The 21,187-nt window shown below is 47.3% G+C and overlaps 7 protein-coding genes across 7 annotated transcripts; 2 read left to right on the top strand and 5 right to left on the bottom strand.

Annotated features, from left to right (window-relative positions):
- Window positions 1-32: 32 nt before the first annotated feature.
- Window positions 33-1,100, bottom strand: N7484_010479 (ribokinase; the record flags this gene model as incomplete). The annotated part of the gene is made up of 1 exon (XM_057120866.1): window positions 33-1,100. One exon carries the CDS (start codon window positions 1,098-1,100, stop codon window positions 33-35), a length of 1,068 nt encoding a protein of 355 aa, XP_056966620.1.
- Window positions 1,101-1,714: 614 nt separating this feature from the next.
- N7484_010478 (uncharacterized protein) lies at window positions 1,715-3,975 on the bottom strand (the record flags this gene model as incomplete). Its single annotated transcript, XM_057120865.1, has 6 exons — window positions 1,715-2,284; window positions 2,337-2,419; window positions 2,467-3,279; window positions 3,329-3,637; window positions 3,716-3,829; window positions 3,909-3,975. The coding sequence occupies 6 exons, from the start codon at window positions 3,973-3,975 to the stop codon at window positions 1,715-1,717; spliced, it is 1,956 nt and encodes a 651-aa protein (XP_056966619.1).
- A 2,327-nt stretch (window positions 3,976-6,302) lies between these two features.
- Window positions 6,303-8,279, top strand: N7484_010477 (putative sensor histidine kinase/response regulator; the record flags this gene model as incomplete). The annotated part of the gene is made up of 1 exon (XM_057120864.1): window positions 6,303-8,279. One exon carries the CDS (start codon window positions 6,303-6,305, stop codon window positions 8,277-8,279), a length of 1,977 nt encoding a protein of 658 aa, XP_056966618.1.
- A 1,755-nt stretch (window positions 8,280-10,034) lies between these two features.
- On the bottom strand, window positions 10,035-11,922 carry N7484_010476 (alkyl/aryl-sulfatase; the record flags this gene model as incomplete). The annotated part of the gene is made up of 2 exons (XM_057120863.1): window positions 10,035-10,757; window positions 10,804-11,922. 2 exons carry the CDS (start codon window positions 11,920-11,922, stop codon window positions 10,035-10,037), a joined length of 1,842 nt encoding a protein of 613 aa, XP_056966617.1.
- Window positions 11,923-12,926: 1,004 nt separating this feature from the next.
- Window positions 12,927-14,756, top strand: N7484_010475 (uncharacterized protein; the record flags this gene model as incomplete). The annotated part of the gene is made up of 6 exons (XM_057120862.1): window positions 12,927-13,189; window positions 13,242-13,464; window positions 13,510-13,627; window positions 13,677-14,040; window positions 14,108-14,569; window positions 14,633-14,756. 6 exons carry the CDS (start codon window positions 12,927-12,929, stop codon window positions 14,754-14,756), a joined length of 1,554 nt encoding a protein of 517 aa, XP_056966616.1.
- A 218-nt stretch (window positions 14,757-14,974) lies between these two features.
- On the bottom strand, window positions 14,975-16,268 carry N7484_010474 (sialidase family protein; the record flags this gene model as incomplete). The annotated part of the gene is made up of 4 exons (XM_057120861.1): window positions 14,975-15,406; window positions 15,460-15,508; window positions 15,562-15,678; window positions 15,733-16,268. The coding sequence occupies 4 exons, from the start codon at window positions 16,266-16,268 to the stop codon at window positions 14,975-14,977; spliced, it is 1,134 nt and encodes a 377-aa protein (XP_056966615.1).
- Window positions 16,269-17,845: 1,577 nt separating this feature from the next.
- Window positions 17,846-19,982, bottom strand: chs3 (putative chitin synthase activator (Chs3); the record flags this gene model as incomplete). The annotated part of the gene is made up of 2 exons (XM_057120860.1): window positions 17,846-18,129; window positions 18,185-19,982. The coding sequence occupies 2 exons, from the start codon at window positions 19,980-19,982 to the stop codon at window positions 17,846-17,848; spliced, it is 2,082 nt and encodes a 693-aa protein (XP_056966614.1).
- Window positions 19,983-21,187: the final 1,205 nt, after the last annotated feature.

Genomic DNA, 21,187 nt, shown 5'->3' with positions numbered 1-21,187 from the left:
ATCCATTTCGTCATAAAATGATATGCAACACCTCATGCCAATTCATAGGCAAACGGAATACTTAACATCGCGCCTTGCCGCTGCACACAAACTGCTGCAGCCGAATTAGCTTTCCTCACCACCGTTTCGATCTCATCGTCAAACTCCTCCAAAATAGCCCCAGTCGCAATGAACCGCGCAAAAGCTGTCGAAAAGTATCCGACAAAAGTATCACCGGCAGCAGTAGTATCGACAACCCGGCCAACCTTCACTCCTTCCACAGAGCCAGACCGGCCATTTTTAGTCGAGAAATAAACACCCTTAGCACCGAGCGTAATAATCACAACCTGCACACGCGCAAGCATATGAAACCTCGAAGCCAACTCCTCTGGCTTCAATCCATCCACCTCAGCACTCTCAGCGGAACCCGAAATCGGGAAACCAGCAATAGACCTTGACATCTGCACAGCCTCGGTTTCATTCATGATCAGAACCGAAGTCCCCATAATAGCTTCCAACGAAATGCCCTCGGGAAAAACAGGAGCAGGATTAAACACCACATGAGGAAGACCTTCGGCTCTATTAAAATACTCCAAAGCCCACAATGTAGTTGACCGTGGAATCTCGCCTTGCAAAACAAGGACCTGTGGCAAAGGCATTGTAGTCGGCTCCATAATACTCCAGTGAATCCGGTCAACATCCATCATACCAGTATGATTCGCACCAGGAACGACAAGGATTCGATTCTCGCCACCGTCTTCTTCAACGATGATAGTCGCTGATCCAGTCTGGGCATGGAAGTCAGATAAAAGCGTAACACCTTTCGTGCAGACGCCGGATGCTCGAAGTGTAGGTTCGAGGAGTGCCTTGTAGTTCGGATCGTTCGCTCTTACAGCCCCGATCATGCGAACAGATCCATGTTGTTTGCCCGGGGACACGAATGAGGCGCGACCGGCTGCGACTGCTTGATTTCCGCCTTTACCCCCGGCTGTTATGGTGAGGGAAGTTGCTGTGAGGGTTTCGCCTGCTTGAGGGCAACGGGGTGTTGTTGTTACGAAGTCGATGTTTAGGGAGCCGATGATGGCGAGGTGGGGTTCGGGTTGGGGATTTCCAAGGCTCATACTGAAAGTCGAATTGTTGTTTGCGGAAAAGAAGAATGATGGGTTTGGAGAAAAAACGTAGGCTTTGGTTGATATATCTTTTTTTCTACCATGTTCTTTCTGTTTGTCTATCTATGGGCTCCCGATCGGGTTAGTGTAGCCTATACACGGCCCAATTGGGTTAGATTGGTGGTTATTCGCCTAATGTGGATGATGTTAGCATCGCGCTAGCCTAACATGGAACACAGAGCCTAAATTTCGACGTGATCATTTTGATAGAACAGTCTATTAGATGACGTGAATGCTATCCTGAATTGGATGAGGGACTAGGTTATTATGGCCAAGTTGGCTGGATGTAGAGTCTATGGGGGTTTACTCGTACGAGTAAGTCCGTTCAGCCAACAACTCGCTTTGCCAACAGACATGTGGTAAATTCGAAATTAAGGATATAAGCGAATTGGATTGAATGCCACAAAGTTTCCATGTAAAGGGGCTCCAAATAAAGCTATGGATAACGTCCTTAAGTGATGCAGATGATATGAATGAAAGCAACCCCCGAAAACTCCTCGCCATGGAAATCCAGCCATAAAGCATAGCACCCATAAAATGCTTAGATCAAAATCAAAACTGACTGCTCACCGCATGTGAACGTAAAAGAGGTACCGCTGTCTGATTTGGGCCACATTGTATACGATGTACTCATTGTATTGCAAGAAGACATTGTCGTTCCCTGCCTGGCCAACCGCCACGTCGGGCATCGTGACTCCCTTCAGTTCAGGAGTCAAACAGGCCGCATCTTTCCACCCGCCAGGAACGCAACGACCTCGACCAAGCGTAGCAATCTTTCCTTGACTTTTCGCGTTCTCTCCGGCATTATAATCACTGTGGGTCAGCTCCAACATTGGATCACCGAGCTCTGCGTCACATAGCAACAGCAGCCCCATGTTCGCACTATTGTATGGGCAACAATAATTCGCGGACTTGCTTGATGTGTCGGCGAGATAGACGCCTTTTCCAAACATGTACCCGTTAACGGGTGCTTCTGGAGGGGCGATGCGCAGACCCTGACTGAGAATGCCACCGAAATTTGTGCTGCGCGAGCCGTGCCATAGTAGGCGGCGGTCGCTGTTTTTCAATTGTGAGAATGGGGAGGATGTGAAGCGATCATTCTCACCCTGGCGCTCAATCCGGAAGATATCAATGATCTGAATGAATTGGATTAGTATGGGATCAAAGGCTGAATGGTGAAGGACCCACTTGATATTTCATGTTGTGGGTTGCACCACGGGAACTATTGAGGTAGGCAGCTAGCTCATGGTATTCGCTTGTATTTTGTTCCACTACGGCGGATTAGTATAGGCTTGTAAGATAACCGGGATTGACCTACCTCGAGTCATTTCTTTCATGCCGAGGCCCTGGAACTGGCGATCTAGCTCGTTGACATCCGAAAGTTTGGAATCTTTCATGATTTCATTTGCGACATCCATGTCGGTCAGGGCGTCGAGCAATTCGACTTCCTTTTTGATCAATTGATCAGAGTTCAAAACCGGAGGTCGGTGCCGCCCGAAGACATGAGGGATCGTGGTAAAGTATCTATTGCTCAGGCTCTCAATAGACCTTTGCCAGTTTGTGTCGTGGGTAGTTTCAGCAATGAGCTCCGCTAGTTCCTTCAGGATCGAGAAACCAGTTTTCAGGGTCCGGTCACTCAATTTTCCCAGCGGTAACTTCTGCGCATCGTATGACATCGACGCCATCGCCGACTGGAAGTGTTCAGGGTTGAAAATGAAGGACATGAGGTTTTGCAGGGGCTTGGTCAAAGTACTCTCCACCTTGATCTGCACATCTTCAGACTCCTTCTTCTCTACCGTGTCATCAGAGTCATCGTCCTCGTAGTTTCGCTCGATAAAGGTGTATTTCCCCTGCTTTGGAGTGTCCAGGCGGTTTTCCCACTTCAATCCGGATTTATCTTTGAACTTCTTTTGAAATGCAGCCTTAGCTGCTTCAAGGGGGCCATGTCCCAAAGAAGCATACTGGCCGAATTCACCGACGCGACCCCAGCGAGTCCACGTAACGAATTCCTCTTCGTCTGGCGATACGATCAACTGCACACGGTAGAATTTGTTGTTGTTCTTTCCAGAGTCCGCCTGATTTAGTGTTGCATCCCAAATAAGCCCAGAATCTTCAATCCAAACCATGGGATCTAAGGAATTAGTCAGTAAAGAATGGGGCTTTCAGGGAGGTAGACTTACCATTCTTGTTTTGGAAGGGAGAATTGTGGAAGAATGCGTCATCGATGGGAACGTTCAAGGAGGATTTGAAGCTTGTCCGCTGTGAGTCCTTCGGCTTTTTGTTTGATTCTGACTGATCTTCATCCTCTTGCTTGATGGTACGCTTCTTTGTGTTTTCGGTAGTACCATCCATGTTTGGGATTTCGACTTTGACATTTGAATCCGAGAGAAGATAGGTCTTCTCGGGAAGAACTTTCTTCGCCTCACTCGAAGCTACCAGCCAGTCCACTGTTACAATCTTGCAAGTTTTAACCTTGCATGCTTGTTGGTCTGTTGGTCTTCCGTTAGTAATGATATTGGTGCGTTTGCTAAAGCTGCAGCGAAAATTAAACAAAACGGCATATTTACATTTGATCGCATTTTTCGCAGCGTCCTTTTGCGTGGTAATCAGATGTGTGCAGGAATCATCCACTGTTGCAGCGAACATAGCACCTGAAGCTTCAACCAGCGACTTAATATCGGCTGCAACTCAGCTCGTCAGCATTGGTCAGGGTCCATCAGTGTGGGGCCAATATTCCAGGTCACAATAGGGGCCACTCACCCTGCTTGTACCCTGGGATGGTACCGCTGACCGCAATTGAAAGCTTCTTGAAAGATCGAGGTGCCATCTTGTAGGTGTAGTAGGAAAAGAATAAAAGAAGAGTACAGGCGAAATGACTGAAATGAGAGTCAGAATACCAGCGACGCCAAGTAGCGTCCGAAACCGAGATGAGATGAACCTTCCAAAATTGGAAGCTGGGACAGATGGATAAAGAAGAAAGATAATTGAAAGATGAACACTGATGGAGTCAACCAGGGAAAGTGATTCTTTAAATCGAAGCTGAAGGTGACACCAGTCACTTATGGCCTTAGGAACGAGGCATCAAGGTGGCTGCTGCCTGGGTTAGTGTCAGGCAGCACAGGCTTTGGGTGGGGAACCTTCAGATCAGGCACCAGCTGAGTGGGTTTCGGTTGAACGAGTTGAAGCCACCAAAGTCAATTGATTGGAGCTTAAAGACTGATCGATAATTACAGTGATATTCGGAATCAGTTTTAACTCCAATCTCTCTTTCTTTGTTTTCCGACGCCCCACCTCAAGCGCAATAGTCAGTATTAGGATATCTTTCCGCCGGTCCCACACTTGTGCATGTACAGTAGTGGTCTATTACTGTATATAATGGAAAGCATCCGGGAATTCACGCAACGAACCACTTATAACCACCCAAATCTTCTATCTAATATGAAATTCTGTCCGTGCTCAGATACTGTAATCATGGCTGTGTCCCTTCGGCGGTATCTACGATCTACATTCGCCAAGCACCGCACAAGACTCAAGAGGCCAGTGCCTAGAGCAGTTTGATTTCTGGATGATATCTCGGAATAATGGCTTATCATTAACTTTCTTCCATTCGTTACACTGTACCTTTGAGATTAATGCTGAAAATCGCTCGGAGCAGACACGCTGAATCAGAACAACGACAATTTGTATCAATTTTGGGACATGGAATCCAACCGATGAATGATTTTCCTCTACGCATTTGAAGGTAGCCACGAATCATAACATTGTCTTAGTAAAACACAAGGAATGCGAAGAAAAGTATGCTAAGCTATGCGAGTCTTTTAGAAGGGACGATCGAACGCCGCGCCTAGGAGGAACTATCATGTGTGATACGATCAATCAGGGGGTCTGACTGAAGCTTTTCGAGGATTGAATCTGTTACAGAGGCACTGGAAGGTACATTAGGCAAACATCCTATGAAGCGTTGTAGCAGAAAGAGCACATACGTGTAGCCTCTCGCGACCATGTCTGGGAATCTGTTGATTACAGTCCCACCGTCTTCATTAATCTGTTGAATGTAGGTATTGATCTGCTCAGTGGTGGCCGAGTCTTTAAAGGTGACCTGCCTTAGTTAGGAGAGCATAGAAGGCGAAGAGAATCTTATTTACAATATAATTAGAGGACAACTTGTCGGGCTTGTTCAGCGTGTTTCGACTTCTCGTTGGAAGGAAAGAATGATTAGCTCAGGTTGCAGATTATTCCTTGACGGGAATCACGCTAGGACCCGGCGGCCATGTGTATTACTAAGCTACAATCATGATAACTAGGGGAGAACAAATGACGTCATCAGACGGGAAACGAATCTCTTTATCTGGTGGCAGACTATACGTGGCTAAACATCATTGGAAATATGTTACTACTGCCCATCGAGATAATACTATATATACATGTGTCTTAGATCAAGATCTGAAAAGTACCGTTAATGTGGCACATGTGGTACAGTCTATGCGCCCTAATATCGTTTTGAGATTGTCGACTTTCTCCGCATAACAGACTCTATGGGTTAGTATTTCGAGATCGGGGGTTGGATTTTCCCGAATTATCTGATAGAAACCGTGGAAAACACATCCGCGAGTGAATGTCGGATGCATCACTTATGATGTCCGCGTTTCTTTTTTTAAGCTACGCAACGATCAGCAGAGCTCACCCAAATCCCTGGGTGTGGTTTCCTTTATTTTGATTCGTTGTGGGGATTATCTTCATCCAGCCCATTTAAGCAGACCTGAATCTGTCTAGTGTAATCAAAATGGTTTGTGCTGTTCTCCTTTTGTTTCTTTGAAGTCGGATCAGCGTCGGCACTTTCGACAGCTTGAAATGAGACATGTGGGAGTTACCAATGAAATTTGTTTTTCCGCGCCAGGAGATGACATCGATGACATCATTATGCTCTGAACGCAACTTCCTGTCGCCGCAAGAGGATGGGTTTTCCATCGAGAGATATGAGCGAGACGTGGAGACACCTATAATTGAGACCACACTTTTTCAAGCATATCATTGTCACCGTGATCGGCTCACTGAACCGGCTTACCGTTCAGCTGATAGTTAAGTCGTAAGCTGACCGACTTGATACTTCTTCTCTTTTCGAAAACGAGCTTTTCACTTTCAACGACACAAAAGATGTCTGTTGCTTTCGATTTCAATATTTCTGCACAGGAGTTTGCTGATATGCTACCGACCGGTGTTGCAATTCTCGATCAAAATGACGAGTCAATCATGGTGAATCGGCGCTTCCGAGAACTTATGACCTGCTCAAGCGCTAGGTCATTCGAGTGCTGGTCACAGTCAATTCACCCAGATGATTTTGACCGAATAGCCTCTGCGTATTTTGAGACCACACGCTCTAAGCGTGCCCTTCGCATCGAGTTTCGCACTCACAGCCGAATACCTTTGTGGCGAGTTCTGGCGTTGGCTCCGTTAGATGAAGTTGATATGCACCGGCTCAATCTAATCAATGGTGGCTTTATATGCACTATAGCAGATATTACCCACGAAAAGACAGCCGAACTTTTGCAAGTGGAAATTGCACGAGAAGCACAAGAACGCAAGCAACAACAGGAACGTTTCATTGATATGATCAGTCATGAAGTCCGAAATCCGCTTTCTGCTATTCTTCATTGCACAGAGGATATACTTGAAGCTGTACAGAACAAAGGAAGCAGTGGACTACCTGTGGCAGACATTGCACAAGCAGCAGAAACAATAAGCTTCTGCGTTGCACATCAAAAGAAGATCGTCGACGATGTTCTTACATTTTCGAAGCTAGACGCATCGATGTTGACCTTGTCACCGCGAAGAGATCAACCGAAACGACACTTTGCACGAACATTGTCTATATTTCGCCCGGAGCTTCGGAAGCAAGACATTCAGTTTGAGTTCAAACTTGACAATTCTTACTCAGAATGCGGGATTGAGTGGGTGTTAGCCGATTTAAGCCGGATGGGCCAGGTTCTTATCAACCTGGTTTCCAATGCTATCAAATTCACTGCAAAAGCGGATAGTAAGAGAGAAATCAGAGTCTCCATGGGCGCCTCCACGAAGCGGCCGCCATCTTACCCTCCTAATGTTGTATTCTTTGAACCTAGCGAAAGTGCACTTCGCCTAGATGCCACTAGCGCACCTGAGTGGGGAGAGGGCCAAGTCGCGTATGTGATGGTTGCCGTGAAGGATACCGGGATTGGTATTAGTGACCAAGACCAAAAGCGACTATTTGAGCGCTTTAACCAAGCGACACCCAGAACTGAAAGCGTTTATGGTGGCTCTGGTCTTGGCCTAAATGTGAGCAGAAAACTTTGCCACCTTCATGGTGGAGAAATCGGCGCAAGCTCAAAGGAAGCTGAGGGAAGCACGTTTGGTTTCTTCTTCAGAGTCCGGCGGGAGAATGAGCCATATAATCCCGTTCTACCTAATTACGACAAATCCGAAATTGATCAGTTATGTGGTGGGATCCAAGAACTAAGCAATAAGATTATCGGGGTCAATGACCGGACGAAGTCTCCTGAAATATCAGAGAATCCCGTTGTCACTCACATTGCGGAAATAGCACCAGGGGCTGCGAGTGACGACAAATACATACATACGTTGGAGATAGCTCACCAAGCTAAGTCTAATAAGCCTTCTGCGAGCGAGCACGAACTCCTGCACGATGATCCCAATGTGAACAGAACTTCGAAAAGTCCAGAAGGGTCCGCCGTACTTGGCGGGAAAGCTGATACGAATCTTCGACATGTCCTCGTGGTGGAAGATAATATAATCAATCGACAAATCGTTTCTAGAAAATTGCGATCCTTGGGATTTCATATCTCGGAGGCGACGAACGGCCAACAGGCCTTGAATGCTGTCCAACGCGAGGAATTTGACTGCATCCTCATGGACCAAGAAATGCCAGTCATGGATGGAAACTCCGCAACTATGGCAATCCGCAATCTTGATCGTGCAGCGGATACCCCTATCCTTGGGGTCACTGCAAATGTGAGGGCGAGTCAACAAAAAGAGATGTTGCAGGCTGGTATGGACGATATTATCCATAAGCCGTATCGTACGAATGACTTGTTTGAGAAGATAAATCAACTGATAGTACTTAGGTCGAAGAAATAAATTGTTAGGATGGATGCTATAATACAGTATCACTTTCGAATTAAAGTACCTGGTGCCTGAAGAAAGCCGAACATCTCAAAATTACCAGTAGAAATATCCGCACTAATTTGGCGTAATTTGAGAGTGTTCAACACCGGCCCCGAACTTAATGCGCTCGCGACATTTCATAGGATGACAGTCCGATTTTCCTGTGACCTTTTTTCTAAGGCCTTGATCGACCGGGGTCTTGACCCTCGCTGCCGTATCAAGATGACATGAGGGTGATTTAGCAATTCTCTGTATCAGTGCTCGATAAATATGAGATTCCCATACGCCGTCTGTTTCTGGATCGCCTCTTGAAGGACAGCTAAGGAGACATTTTGTTAAGGGATCTTATTACTGTAATTTACGGTAACTTATGGAAGATACATAAGACAATTGTGGGAATGGCGGAAGTGCATCCTAATAGGGACTAGTACGCATGAAGTGGGGCGCCGGGTAATGAAGAGACAGAGATAGGAGTTAAAACTGATTTCGAATATCACTGTATGCTCGCTTTGCCACTCTTCTTTTCGGTTCAACTCAACAGTAAGTGGCTATTTAAGTGCGATAGCTCGTCCTGAAAGATGTTGGCGGTAAATTATACTGGTAGAGATTTGAAAGCCCTGGTGATCGTGGCGAGAAAGGCCCTAGGCATTGAGTGTGTATATTGGCAGTCATATTCGCTGTTATCGCGTACTATAGGACGGCAGTAGCTATTAATGACGGTAGTAGATGATCAGGAGCTGGACAGTAGGAGGCACATTTGAGTCCTAATAACAGGACAGATGCGGTGCACGAGTGAAGCTCTACCTATTCAAACGCAAAGGAGAGACGAAAGAGAAGTAATACTGAATAAGGAAAGAAGTAGAATCAAGAAAAGGGGATAGGCGACCCTCGACGGGCCATGGCACTGAAAACTGGGTGCAGAAATTGCCATCAAAATCACTTTCATACAATTATACGGGCGCCAAAAACTACAAATAAGATGCAATCATTAAAGGGATAGACATAGACAGAAGCTAAATTATGCAGGTGGTTTGGGTTCAAAAATTCTAAAGCATTTTTCCAGAATGGGCTAGTGCACCTATATGCGGCCATACAGCCTCTAACTTGTGAAGAGGACCCCAATTTCAATCCTATGAGCACCAGATACACCACGGCTCTATACGATGCCCAAGCCCAGAGCCCAATTATGGAGATCATTGAGAAATGTCTCGCATCTCTCATTGACGAGCCTGATTAGAGTCAAGTGGTCTCCTGCGAAAAGAATACCGGCCCAATTCACCAGGCATGACATTGGTAGGAGGCTTGAAAGCGACATGCTGGTTCTTGTCCTGCTTGAATATCGCATGAAGTTCCATGAAGTTCCATGATGTAACATGTTTCTTCTTTTGAGAATGCCATTCGCAAGAAATTTAGCCGTTTGACCGTCAAATATCGGTCATCGTCTAGATCACGATTCGGAGCGAAGAATGAGGTATCTCCGCCCCAAAACTCTATGTGGAAATTTGTCGCTTTGTGGCTTGATTTATGGGAGAGATCTTTCATACTTACTGTGATCCTGAGCATCGGCTGCCCTTTTTAGGAAAGCCGAATTTGACCCGAGCTACATTACGTTCTCCGTGGATTGTTATTTGAGCTACGAATGGGAAGAAACTCGACTTGAATATTCGTCTATCATTTCATTTAAATGCATAACTTTTCGCATGTACTTCTATTGACATCTCGACATCATCATAGCTGACTAGGCCCACGAGCAGACCCTTCCTGCACCAGAACTAAATCCAGCAACTGTTCCAATGCTTGAGAACTACCCGTTGTCTCAACACCGACCTTGTTGCCTCGGATAACCTCAAGAAGCTCCATCCGAGTTAGAATCATTGCAAAATCGGCAACATTCTCCTTTGCATCTTGGAGTTGATCCGTGGTAAGCAGCTGGCGTCGGGTGAGAACACCATTGTTCAAGATCAACCGCCACTTTTCTTTCACGTCAGTGACATCGAAATCAATAACAAAAGATAGTTCTGCCGCCTTTTCTCCATCTACTTGCACGGACATAACCTCGAACCACTGGTCGATACTCAGCTTCTCTCCAAGTTGTGTCCGACCACCTGCGACCATGCCGGCCCTGGCGCCATTTCGAAGCTCTTGGGCGCTGGTAAGGTAAAAGTTGCGCCATGTTGCATTCTCTGATCCAAATCCCAAAGCTTCGTATGCAGAGGCAAGCAGTAGTTTGGCTCGGTTTTCTGGGTTTGCAGGGTTTGCGGCCACGGCATGCGCCAAGATGGTTGCTGCGAACCGATTGTCGCCTCTTTGAATGAACGTTTCGGCCTTGTCACATAGACCATCGACACCCCCGAAACACTCCACATAGCGCTGTCCTTCTTCAGTTGGAGGGTACTTCCACAAGTTCTCAGGGCGCCCATCGAACCAAGTCATGTATTTTTGGTAGATACCCTGGAACCATTAGCTTAGACCTCACCTGAATATAACAGTTACATACCTTCACATTATGACTTAAAGATCCATAGAACCCACGACAATGCCAGGCCCTCGAGATCGCCGGAGGAAGCTGCATAATCTCCGCAATCTCAATGCCAGTCATACCCAGATTCATCATCCGAACCGTCTGGTCATGCAAATATCCATACAAATCCCTTTGCTCCTCAAGCCTTGTAACAAGCTCCTTGCGGCCCCAAGTCGGCCAATTATGACTGCCAAAGAGCACATCCGAGTCCCGGCCGAACATAACAACCGCTTCATCCAGATACCCAGACCAAGCTTTCGCATCCCGCACCTGCGCACCCCGAAGCGTAACAATATTGTGCATACAATTTGTCGCTGTCTCAGGGATACAGAGCGCTTTGAAATCAGGGAAATGGAAATTAATTTCGGCCGGCGCCTCGGATCCAGGAACCATCTGGAAAACAATCTTCACGCCGTCCACTTCGTGTACTTCGCCTGTTTCTTGGATGAGCAGGTTGGGCGGGATGAGACTAGTCGTCCCGACGCTTGATCCCATTCCCAGTCCAGTGCCGATTTGACCCGTCGCGCTGCGCGGTAGTGCGTTTCCGTACATACGTGCCCCGCGCTTGCGCATTGCCGGCCCGGCAAGGATGCTCTCACTCATGATGGCTTCGAGGAAACCCTCCGGTGCGATGATGGGGATGTCCGCGTCCTGAGCGATCACACCCCCAGCGCCCATGTAATGATCTCCATGCGAGTGGGAGTAGATCATGCCCGTCACCTTCTTGCCCTTTCCGCGGTGCTCTTGGTATAAAGCCAACCCAGCGGCGGCACACTCACATGAGACCAAAGGGTCGATGATGATGATTCCCTCTTTGCCTTCTACGATTGTCATGTTTGAGAGATCGTAAGCGCGGACGTGATAAATTCCTTCGCAAATCTCGTATAGTCCATGTTTGGAGTTAAGTTGACCTTGGCGCCAGAGATTGGGGTGCGCTGTGGATGGGCATTCAGCTTTCATGAAATCATAGGCGTCAATGTTCCAGACCACTTTCCCCGTGGCATCTTTGATGATGCCGGGTTCTAGTGCGGCGATGAAGCCTCGGTCTGTCGCTTCATGATCAGCTAGATCTTCAAAAGAGGGATTTGCTGCCATTCTGAGAGGCTTTGTGCGAGAATGAAACACGCGTAAAAGATAATACTTTGAATTGGCTAGCTATCGAAGAATATATACGTCAACGTGGGGCTTTAAATTGCCGAAAATCAAAACGTTAGCTCCGACTGGATGTTCCCGGCTAGCAGATCTGTCCTGTCACCCCGGCGGCTACAACCATTTAACCTTTCGGCAACCATGGAGCAACCCCATCTATAACTATAATCCCGCAATATCTTCTCCCCTCAAATACTGGAAATACTATTTTATTTCTCAACATCATCACAGCATTGATTTTGCAAAATCGAGAATCCTTTCACGATATCATCCCATCTCATCTCTGTTGCGCTTAGTCCCGAAATAAGCTCCACCCACGCTTTGACGATATTATGCTTTCCGCGCACGCCATCACGGCTAAACCACTTAGCCTCGACATCGGCAAAACAAGTAATCAAATCCGAGATAAAAAGAAAGATTAAGTTCCCTGCATAATTTTATTCGAAGCATGCATCGAATGTAAATTCAAAATTGCCGTCAATCCAAACGTGGAGCATCATTGTCAGCCTTATAGCAATGCCAGACAAACTGAAAATGTAAGGACTTAGAACATATACCAAGGCCAAAGCTGTCCCGAGCCGATCATTAAGCTTCCGGTAACCATAGATTCACCCCTCAATAACCGTAATTCCATCATAACGCTTCATTTCCCCTCAAACCCTGGAATATTAAATATACTATTTTATCTCTTGATCTTCACGCGCATAACTTATTTCATAACCCACATTTTCTTCCCATTATAGTCGATCTTACGATCTCATTTGTGCTTAGTTCCAAAGAAAGCTCCACTCATATTTGGCGACATCAAGCTTCCCGGGCACGCCATCATTCGCCATCACGGCTAACCACGTACGTTGACAGCGGCAAAACAAATATTACGAGATATAGAGGTAGATGTTCCTGCATCAATTTTATCTTAATCGCAAGTCAGAATCAAAATTAAAACCAAAATGCCCGTCCATTCAGAAAAAATAGGCGTTCTTGCAGACGCGGAGGCACCATTACCAGCTTTAACCCAATACCAGACGAACTATGAGGATGAAAAGATCGACTTTCTTGTTCAGCAGGATCCCGACGCTGATGAGGAATATACGCTTGCTGAGCAGCGGAAGATTATCCATAAGGTTGATAGGAGGTTACTTATCTTATTGGGATTGATGCAAGCGGTTTCATTTTTGGATCGGGCGAATATTTCCAATGCGGAAGTTGCTGGGTATGAACTCTAATACTGATCTGCTTGTTTGACAGGATCTGACATTTTACAGGATGAAAGAGGCACTTGGACTGAGTGTTGGGACTCGTTATGTTTGTTCATGTACCGATTTAACCTGTACGAAGGCTGACATTGATTTTTACCAGTCCATCGTTTTACTCGTCTTCTTCGCCCCTTATGTCGTTCTTCAATTCCCAGCTTCCATTGCCGTTCGCAAAGTTGGGCCTCGTCTTTTCCTATCCACAATTGTTTTTCTTTGGGGCATTGTGATGATTGTATGTACTCGTGTTCTTACTTATGAACTTAACTAACGAGGACAGTGCTTCGCATTCGCCCAGTCATGGAAAGCCCTCATCCCTCTCCGAATGATCATCGGTGCCCTCGAGGCAGGCTGCTTCCCGAGCCAGTATTATCTTATTTCAGCGTGGTACTCCCGATGTACGTATACGGTTCCCGAGTCTACATGTTCCACGCTCACAACCTCCAGATGATCTATTCAAGCGAACCTCGATTTTCTACCTCATTGGCGTCTTTGGATCTGCCATCTCAGGCGTCCTGGCACTTGGATTCTCGAAAATGGATGGACTGGGCAATTATGCTGGTTGGCGATGGATATTCATTATGGAAGGGATTATCACCTGTCTGATCGGCCTCGCCGGATACGTGTTCATGGTTGATTTCCCCGAACAAGCGCACAAGGCATGGGGATTTCTTTCAGAGCGCGAAAGCGCATACATCACCCGTCGCATCAACCGCGATCGCCAAGACGCAGGACTAGATAAGTTCTCATTTTCCAAGTTCCTCAAGCCGGCCCGTGATTTGAAGGTTTGGGGTTTCGCATTGATTTTCCTGTGAGTACAACCAGTTCCCCTCTATAGATACACATAAAAACAACATGCTGACTGCTGGGTTTTTCAGATGCACAACAATGCAAGCATACTCAATTGGCTATTTCCTCCCCATCATTCTCGAAGAAGAAATGGGTTTCTCCAAAGCAGCTACCCAAGGCCTCAGCACGCCCCCCTACATCATTGCCATGATCCTTATGTTCGTCCAAGGTTGGCTGAGCGATAAAGTCCAACTCCGGTTCCCAGTGCTATATTTCAATGCCTTGATCTCTATAACTGGTCTCTGTCTTATGGTCTGGACTTCCACGGCGGGTGTACAGTACTTTGGTGCTATTCTCGTGACGAGCGGTTCTAGCGCCAATCTGCCGACTGTGATGGTGTTCCAGGCGAACAACATTCGCGGAGCTTGGAAGAGAGCATTCTGTAGTGCTAGTATGATTGGGCTTGGAGGAACGGGTGGAATTGTTGGGAGTCTTGTTTTCCGGTCGCAGGATGCACCCAAGTATCTTCTGGGGATTTATGCTTGTTTGACGTGAGTTTCACTGCTGGTTGTCTGATTACGCATTGGAATATAGATACTGACTTTGGATTGCAGGGCCAATGGGATTATTCTCACTATTACGACACTTTTGGTCATTTACTTCTCCTTACAGAACAAGTGGGCTAATAGGGGGATGGTTGTGATCGAGGATTTACCCAGCTTTAGATATGCACTCTGAGCCCTGGAGGCGGAGGCATTACGATACTTTTTGCATTTCAATGAATGATTAGCGACACTGAATCCATAGCCCTAGAGGAAGAAATAACCATGGACGATACATTTTTAAAGTCGAAGAAGCTCAATCCTTCTCTCCATTCAAATGTTCCGAATGTTCCGATCGTAGTGGACCTCGGTCTGGAGGTCCAAAGAAATAGTGTCCCTTTTCCCACCACTAAATCACACCAACCCCTTCAAATCCATAACACTAACACTAACCAAGTTGTCCGTCGTACTAGCCGAGTCACCACCTCCAGTAAGAACCAACCAGTTCCCGTCTCCCTCCAGAACCCTCAAAGACCGCGAATAAGCAGCAACCTCTGGCGAACTAACCTTCGTCCACTCACCCTTCCCAAGCGCCTTGTTCACAAAAATGGAAGAGGAAGACTGGCCATTCGCAATGATAGTTCCATGCTTACCGCCGTAGGGGGTCCAGACCACATAAGGTGCAGATGTGGGCTTCGTGCCATCAGTGGCAATCAATTGGATTCCTTCGGCTGAGTTGAAGTCCAGCGGATTCGAGGATAGGCGGTAGTAGACAGGGAATGAGTAGGAGGATGTGCCGAAGAAGGAGCCGTATTCGTACATGTAGATGTATTGTCCGTTAGGAAGCTATGACTGTTAGGATTTCTGTGAAATACTCAGGGTTGAGTGAATATACGTACTTTCGTCACAGTTGGCATTCCGGGACGATCGGTATAAGTGGGATAGGCACTGTACTTATCAGCCATAATTCGCATATTCAAAAATGGTCAGAGCTTTCATACACATCATCGACAACAGGTCCCCACTTCTTCAGATCCGACGAAACCTGGTGAACAAGCTTCTGTCCGTAGGTGGCATTATCCCGTTGATCCGAGTAGTAGCAGATCATTTTTCCCTTGCTGCACGTCCGATCAGCACGATTTGATACAATCAGATCTACCGCGTGAACTCACTAAGTCATAAGGAATGGCTCCCAAACAGGTGTCAAGCCATTGTTCGGCAAGGCCTCACCACCGCTAGCAATGTGGCTCACAAATTCCCAGGTCAATCCCTGATCATGCGAAGCATACAGATCGATATGCGTGGTAGAGAGGTCCTCAGGGATACTATTTCCAGCCAGCAAGATTGTTCCGGCCTTGAATGAGCCAATGGATTCTGTGAGATAGTATAGGAATGGCTGGTAACGCAGTCCGTATCCGTTTACTTTGTCGGTAACGTTTGAGTACGCGGACCAGGTTTTACCATAGTCTTTGGAGCGGTAGATTGGGAAGTAGACCAGCGGTGGCTCGGGGGAATAATTTTCCCATGTTGAGAGGAGGTCACCATTTGGTAGTTCGATTGTGCGGGCATACAGGGTTCGGGGGAGATTGTAGTCTGTTGGTGGGTCGAAGATTGTTACGTCGGATAAAGCTGATGGGGATGGGGTGTGGGGCTTTAGGGATGCTGCAGCTGCTGTTGCAACGAATGTGAATATATGAGAGAGTTTCATGTTGGATCGATTTCAATGCGTGGTGACGTGGTGATTTATATAATTGAGAGTGCTTTGAGATGGGAAAACGTCATTTTATACATCTACAGTGCAGCGCATTGCAGGTGAGGTTGGTAGATCGGGCCAAGCTTCTATCCCGCCGGAGTTGTCCTTTTTCTGGACTCGTCAGGACATCTGAGGACAAGCGTGGTTTAGCCGGGGTATTTCCATCAATCGCAGAGCTTCTAGGCCGCCTCCACCGAATGGGCCGATGAAAGGTAACATCCCTGCTCATAATATTTACCGAGGAATGGGGTTGACTTTGTTTACCTTGGCCGGGCTCCGGGATGCCTGAGCTTCTGTGTTTTGCGGGGTTGATCCCCACAAATCTTCCGTTTTCTTGAAACGTGTTTGCTGTACAGCGGGGCTTATCAACAAGCGAGATGAAGAGTTGTAACTTTCAATTGCCAGATTGAATCCATATTTGAATAGGCTTCAACAAGGAAACTTGGATTATGAACATGTTCCATCCATGTATAAGACACCGCCATTGACTGAGAGATCATATCGGCATACCTCCATAAGCTACTAAACAAAATAAGAAGCCAAGGATGGCTCATACGAGGCCAAGCGATGGCTGGCCGGCAAAGAAACTCGCTGCTCGCCTATGACAAGATGCACGTTCAATCAGACGCCCAGAGGAATAATGGATAAAACGCCCGAAAGCCTAACTTCCCAGCCACTCTAGCCGAGGTCTTCAAGATAAGACTTTCTAATCTCCCAATGATTCCGACAATAATGTACGAAGAGGCCAGCAATCCCTACGCCCTCGATTATTAACACATAAAACCGCTCGAAGCACCAGAGAAACATCAAGGTGAGTCCGGCCTGGACAGCAAAATAAATAAGACGGTTCATTGCTTTGTGGTGGGAGCGCGCAGGACCTCTAAATGATTAAAGAGAGAGTGAATTCGAATTCGAGAGTATGTATCTTCATCCGCAATTATATTGCTACCAGAGACCACCATAGACTAGAAAATCAAGACGCCAGGAAGAGTCAAAAAGCTGAGGCCCAAACATATGGGACGAAAAGGACGTGTACGCCCATGAAAATCAATTCAACAAAATCACGCAGACTAAGATTGGAATAATCATGCCATAATGAAACAAAAGGAGACAGACACCGCACGAATATCATGAAACCCCAAAATGCAAGAAATAGAACAATTGACGATGATGAAAAGACGGGATGCGAAATCATGCCCGTAAGATGAAAGCTCGAGGGAGTGGTCGCTATACATGGACATTTGTCGCTGGTTCGGAGTGATTGTAAATAAAAGGGTAACCACAAAGTCAATAATAACATGATGAAATGAAATGGATCAGGCCCGAAATTTGACGAGCGTGAGATGCAGATTATGTATTAATGCCGGAGGAAAAGTGATGCGGTGCGTGCAGTGAGGGATATCATGGTCAAAACGTCAAAGATAAGGAACGGAATATGCATCGGTAACATAAATGTTTCCAGGAGGTTCAGCTCTGGGTAAAGGTATTGAATCAGAAAATGGTGAATCGCTTTTGCTTTGATTTGGTGGCATCTAGATCTCGTCAGCGCTATGATTCATCTTACCAACCGTGAATGAAAGGTACTTACCTTGCCCTTGGTTACTTTTGTCCTTCTTGAAACGACCTCCACCTCGAGCAGCTATTGCAGCACCGGCACCATCGGCGGCGGCTCGGATTGCAGCAATGCGTAGCTTGGCACGCTCGTCACCTTGGTCGGCAGCTTTGACATACCAGACATTCGCCTCGAGCGGATCACGTCGGCAGCCCATTCCCATTTCGGTAAAATATCCAACAGCGTATTGGGCCTTCACAAGACCTGGAGGAAACGCAAGTCAGAAATGATTTTGCTTTGGGAAAGGACAAGTACTTACCAAGATTGGCTGCCCGTCTAGCCCATTCATATGCCTCATCCTCATCCTTCTCCAGGACCGGCTCCGCACCGACCATATACCACGCACACAATGCCATCATAGCAAGTGGGTGTTCGTGCTGTGCAGCAGCAGTATAGAAGTGGATGCTCAGGGCAGGGTCACGGGGGCAGTTCAACTTGCCATGCTCGTAAGCATCACCTAGTCGGTAAGATGCCTCTACGTGACCCAGCTCTGCAGACTTGGTGAACAACTGTGCCGCGTACGAAACATCCTGGAACACATCGTCTCCGAAACCCGTCTCATGAAGCAAGCCGAGTTCATATGGAGCGGAGTTATATTGCATATCAGATGATTCAGTTGCACGCTTCATCCATTTGATTCCCTCTCGGTAGCGTTTGCCTAGTCCCATGTCGCCTGCCAAACAAGCTTTCGCCATGCGAGACATTGCTCCGGGGTGATTCTTCGATGCAGCCTGTCGGTAAAACTGGACTGCCCGACCACCATCTGGCCTTGTTCCCCAGCCAAACTCATAACACAGAGCTGCACGATAACATGCCTCCACGTGGCCGTGTTTGCTAGCAGCGACAAAGAGAGAGAATGCGCGGTCGTGGTCCTCTTTCCCCTTGTTGAATAGTCCAGATGCAAAACCGTCAGCTAGGTAGTATTGAGCAAAAGGATAACTGCGGTCTGCAAGACGCTGAAGAATGGACTTCGATTCCCGGAGCAGCCGGGATCGCGTGATGGAGTTTGAGTCCTCAAGATCCACGTTGGGCATTTCACGCATGGAGTTGATCATGAAAACTGCAAATTCGTACTGCACGCCTGGTGAATCGGTTTTCTTCACGTTTGCCAAGTACATCTCAAATGTCTGCTTGTGGCTTAGGAGCGAGGCATTGTTGCCGACCGATGATCGGAGTTGCGAATTGTCGAATTGAGCCGCACTAGGACCAGGCTGGGGATAGGATGTATTCAGCAAATCGAGGAATGAGCTTGAGCGGTTATCCGGGGACGCGGTGGAGTTTCTGGACGATGACCGGCCGTGCAGGTACGGCGAGGCTGAGAGATTGCGCCGGTGAGCAACCACGCCATCTGACCCAGATGAATATGCGGAAAGGGGTCGAGCAATCCTTGTGCGCTGAACGGCCAGGTTTCCAGGCGAGCTGGGTGGGTGGTCTTTGAGATTCATTCCCAAGGTTGAGCGCTTCGCCCCTTGTGTAACCTGTTGCTGTTGGTGGTGATATGTGAGGGGCTCATAGGCATCAGGCACCACTGCCACGCTTTCCCAGCTGCCACGAGAGGAGTCGGTCTTTTTTAAGGAGCTTTGAGCGTCATCTTTCAGCGGTGTTTCGCCCGCAGACCATGATCCGTTGCTGTCGGGGAGTCCATATGCATGAGACTGGGAATATGGTGCCTGTGAGTCTTTCCGTGGGGGGTAGCTCGTATCCCAGTGTTGATGCGGGGCAGGCCCTCTAAGTGACATATGCGCGAACTCTGGGAGCTCGATCTGTGGTGACCCATGGTCATTGGGAATATTTTCGATGACAACGCTAGAAGCCTGGGGTAATTGAACTCCACTGTCGATCTTGACCGGGGACCTGGGTGAATTTTGTACCACTGGAGACTCGTCACTGTCGGTAATAATTGAGACTGCCGGACGGATGAGATTCAAGCTCTGGGGACGAGTTGGAATTGTTCGTGGAGTGGCTTTGGAGTTCTGCGACGATAACGGAGGAGAATCCCGGAGATAAGCTGGGGGAGGCGAGGGTAAAGGGTGGCCGTTTGTCACCGAATAAGCCATGGTTCAGCCAATGTGTCGATCAAAACGAGTGTGCAGATTTCAGGCGAATTATGTGAATTCTACAAAGACATGAACGTAGCTCGCTTGGAGGAATGAAATAAAGTGTGTCAGAGAGCTGTGAGGCGGTGGAGCACAAGTCGGGTAGTCCCAGTGAAGTGGACCAGAAGTCAGGTTAATGTTAAAGGGGAGGGACTCTTTCACTCAGGTTGGAGGAAAAATGACGACCATGACAGTAATGAAGTTATTAAGAGGGGAAAGATGTTTCAGCCGGTAAAGACCCCAAGAGCTTTGGAGCCTAGGAACTCCCAGAAAAAAGAGCGAGAAAAAGGGTAAAAAAGGGTTCGAATCCCCACTTGATCGCTAGTTTACTCCTTGAAGGGTCACCCTATTGACTTCCGCCATGCTTGAGGATTACGTGCTCAGGTATTTATCAGATATCGGTTCACTCCATTTCTTATGCGCTGTTTGTGAATCATTATTCTCTATATGGCGGGGAAGCTATTAATATACTGATTTTTTCGGGGGACTTTTACGCGCGCCGTATTTCTTTCTCGTATTAATAGAGAAGGCTAAAGGGCAATACAACCGTCCCACGTCTGATCCACCTTTGGACTCCACCCTGGAACACGCGGAGTCATTCTGATCTTTAACTTGCAAAGTTCGGTACTAATCTTCTCAGCCGCCCAGCCTAAACACGAGAATGCCTGCCACCTGGGCGCTAAGTACATATACGAACCAAGCCAGCTTGTCGCTCTTTTTTTTTTTTTTTTCTCCTTGTTTTTCCCTGAGCCTCTAGCTCTCATGCTCGCAATCCACCCTCGCCCTATCACCATGGCTCAGTGGAGCCATCGGATGATCGAGCCTCGATATTGGCGGGGACGGGACGCTGGGGCACGCAGCATGGTGCTAGTTACCAACGGGGAACTGAGTGCATCCCACTAAAGGTTGGCGAACCCTACTTTGCCGGTATCTCCGGTCTAGCTTACCAGGTGAGTCCGGGTTTCGCTACACTGGAACCCAGACAATCACAATTCAAGATTTTGTCCAAGGTGGTTAAAAGATGACACCATTTCTATATTTACCAGGTGGGCTGGGTTTGAGTTAGGCACCCGTCATTGGGTACATGATTATGTTCTTGTTTGGTTGATTTCCTGAATTGGTCTGATTCAATTGAGTTATATCCGCACGGCCCGTTGTTCGGACCT

Source organism: Penicillium longicatenatum (genome assembly GCF_028827895.1).
Source record: "Penicillium longicatenatum strain IBT 33135 chromosome Unknown contig_7_segment0_segment0, whole genome shotgun sequence".
Classification (NCBI taxonomy): domain Eukaryota; kingdom Fungi; phylum Ascomycota; class Eurotiomycetes; order Eurotiales; family Aspergillaceae; genus Penicillium; species Penicillium longicatenatum.
Note: the sequence above shows the minus strand (reverse complement) of the source record. Positions and strands in the feature narration are given on the sequence as shown.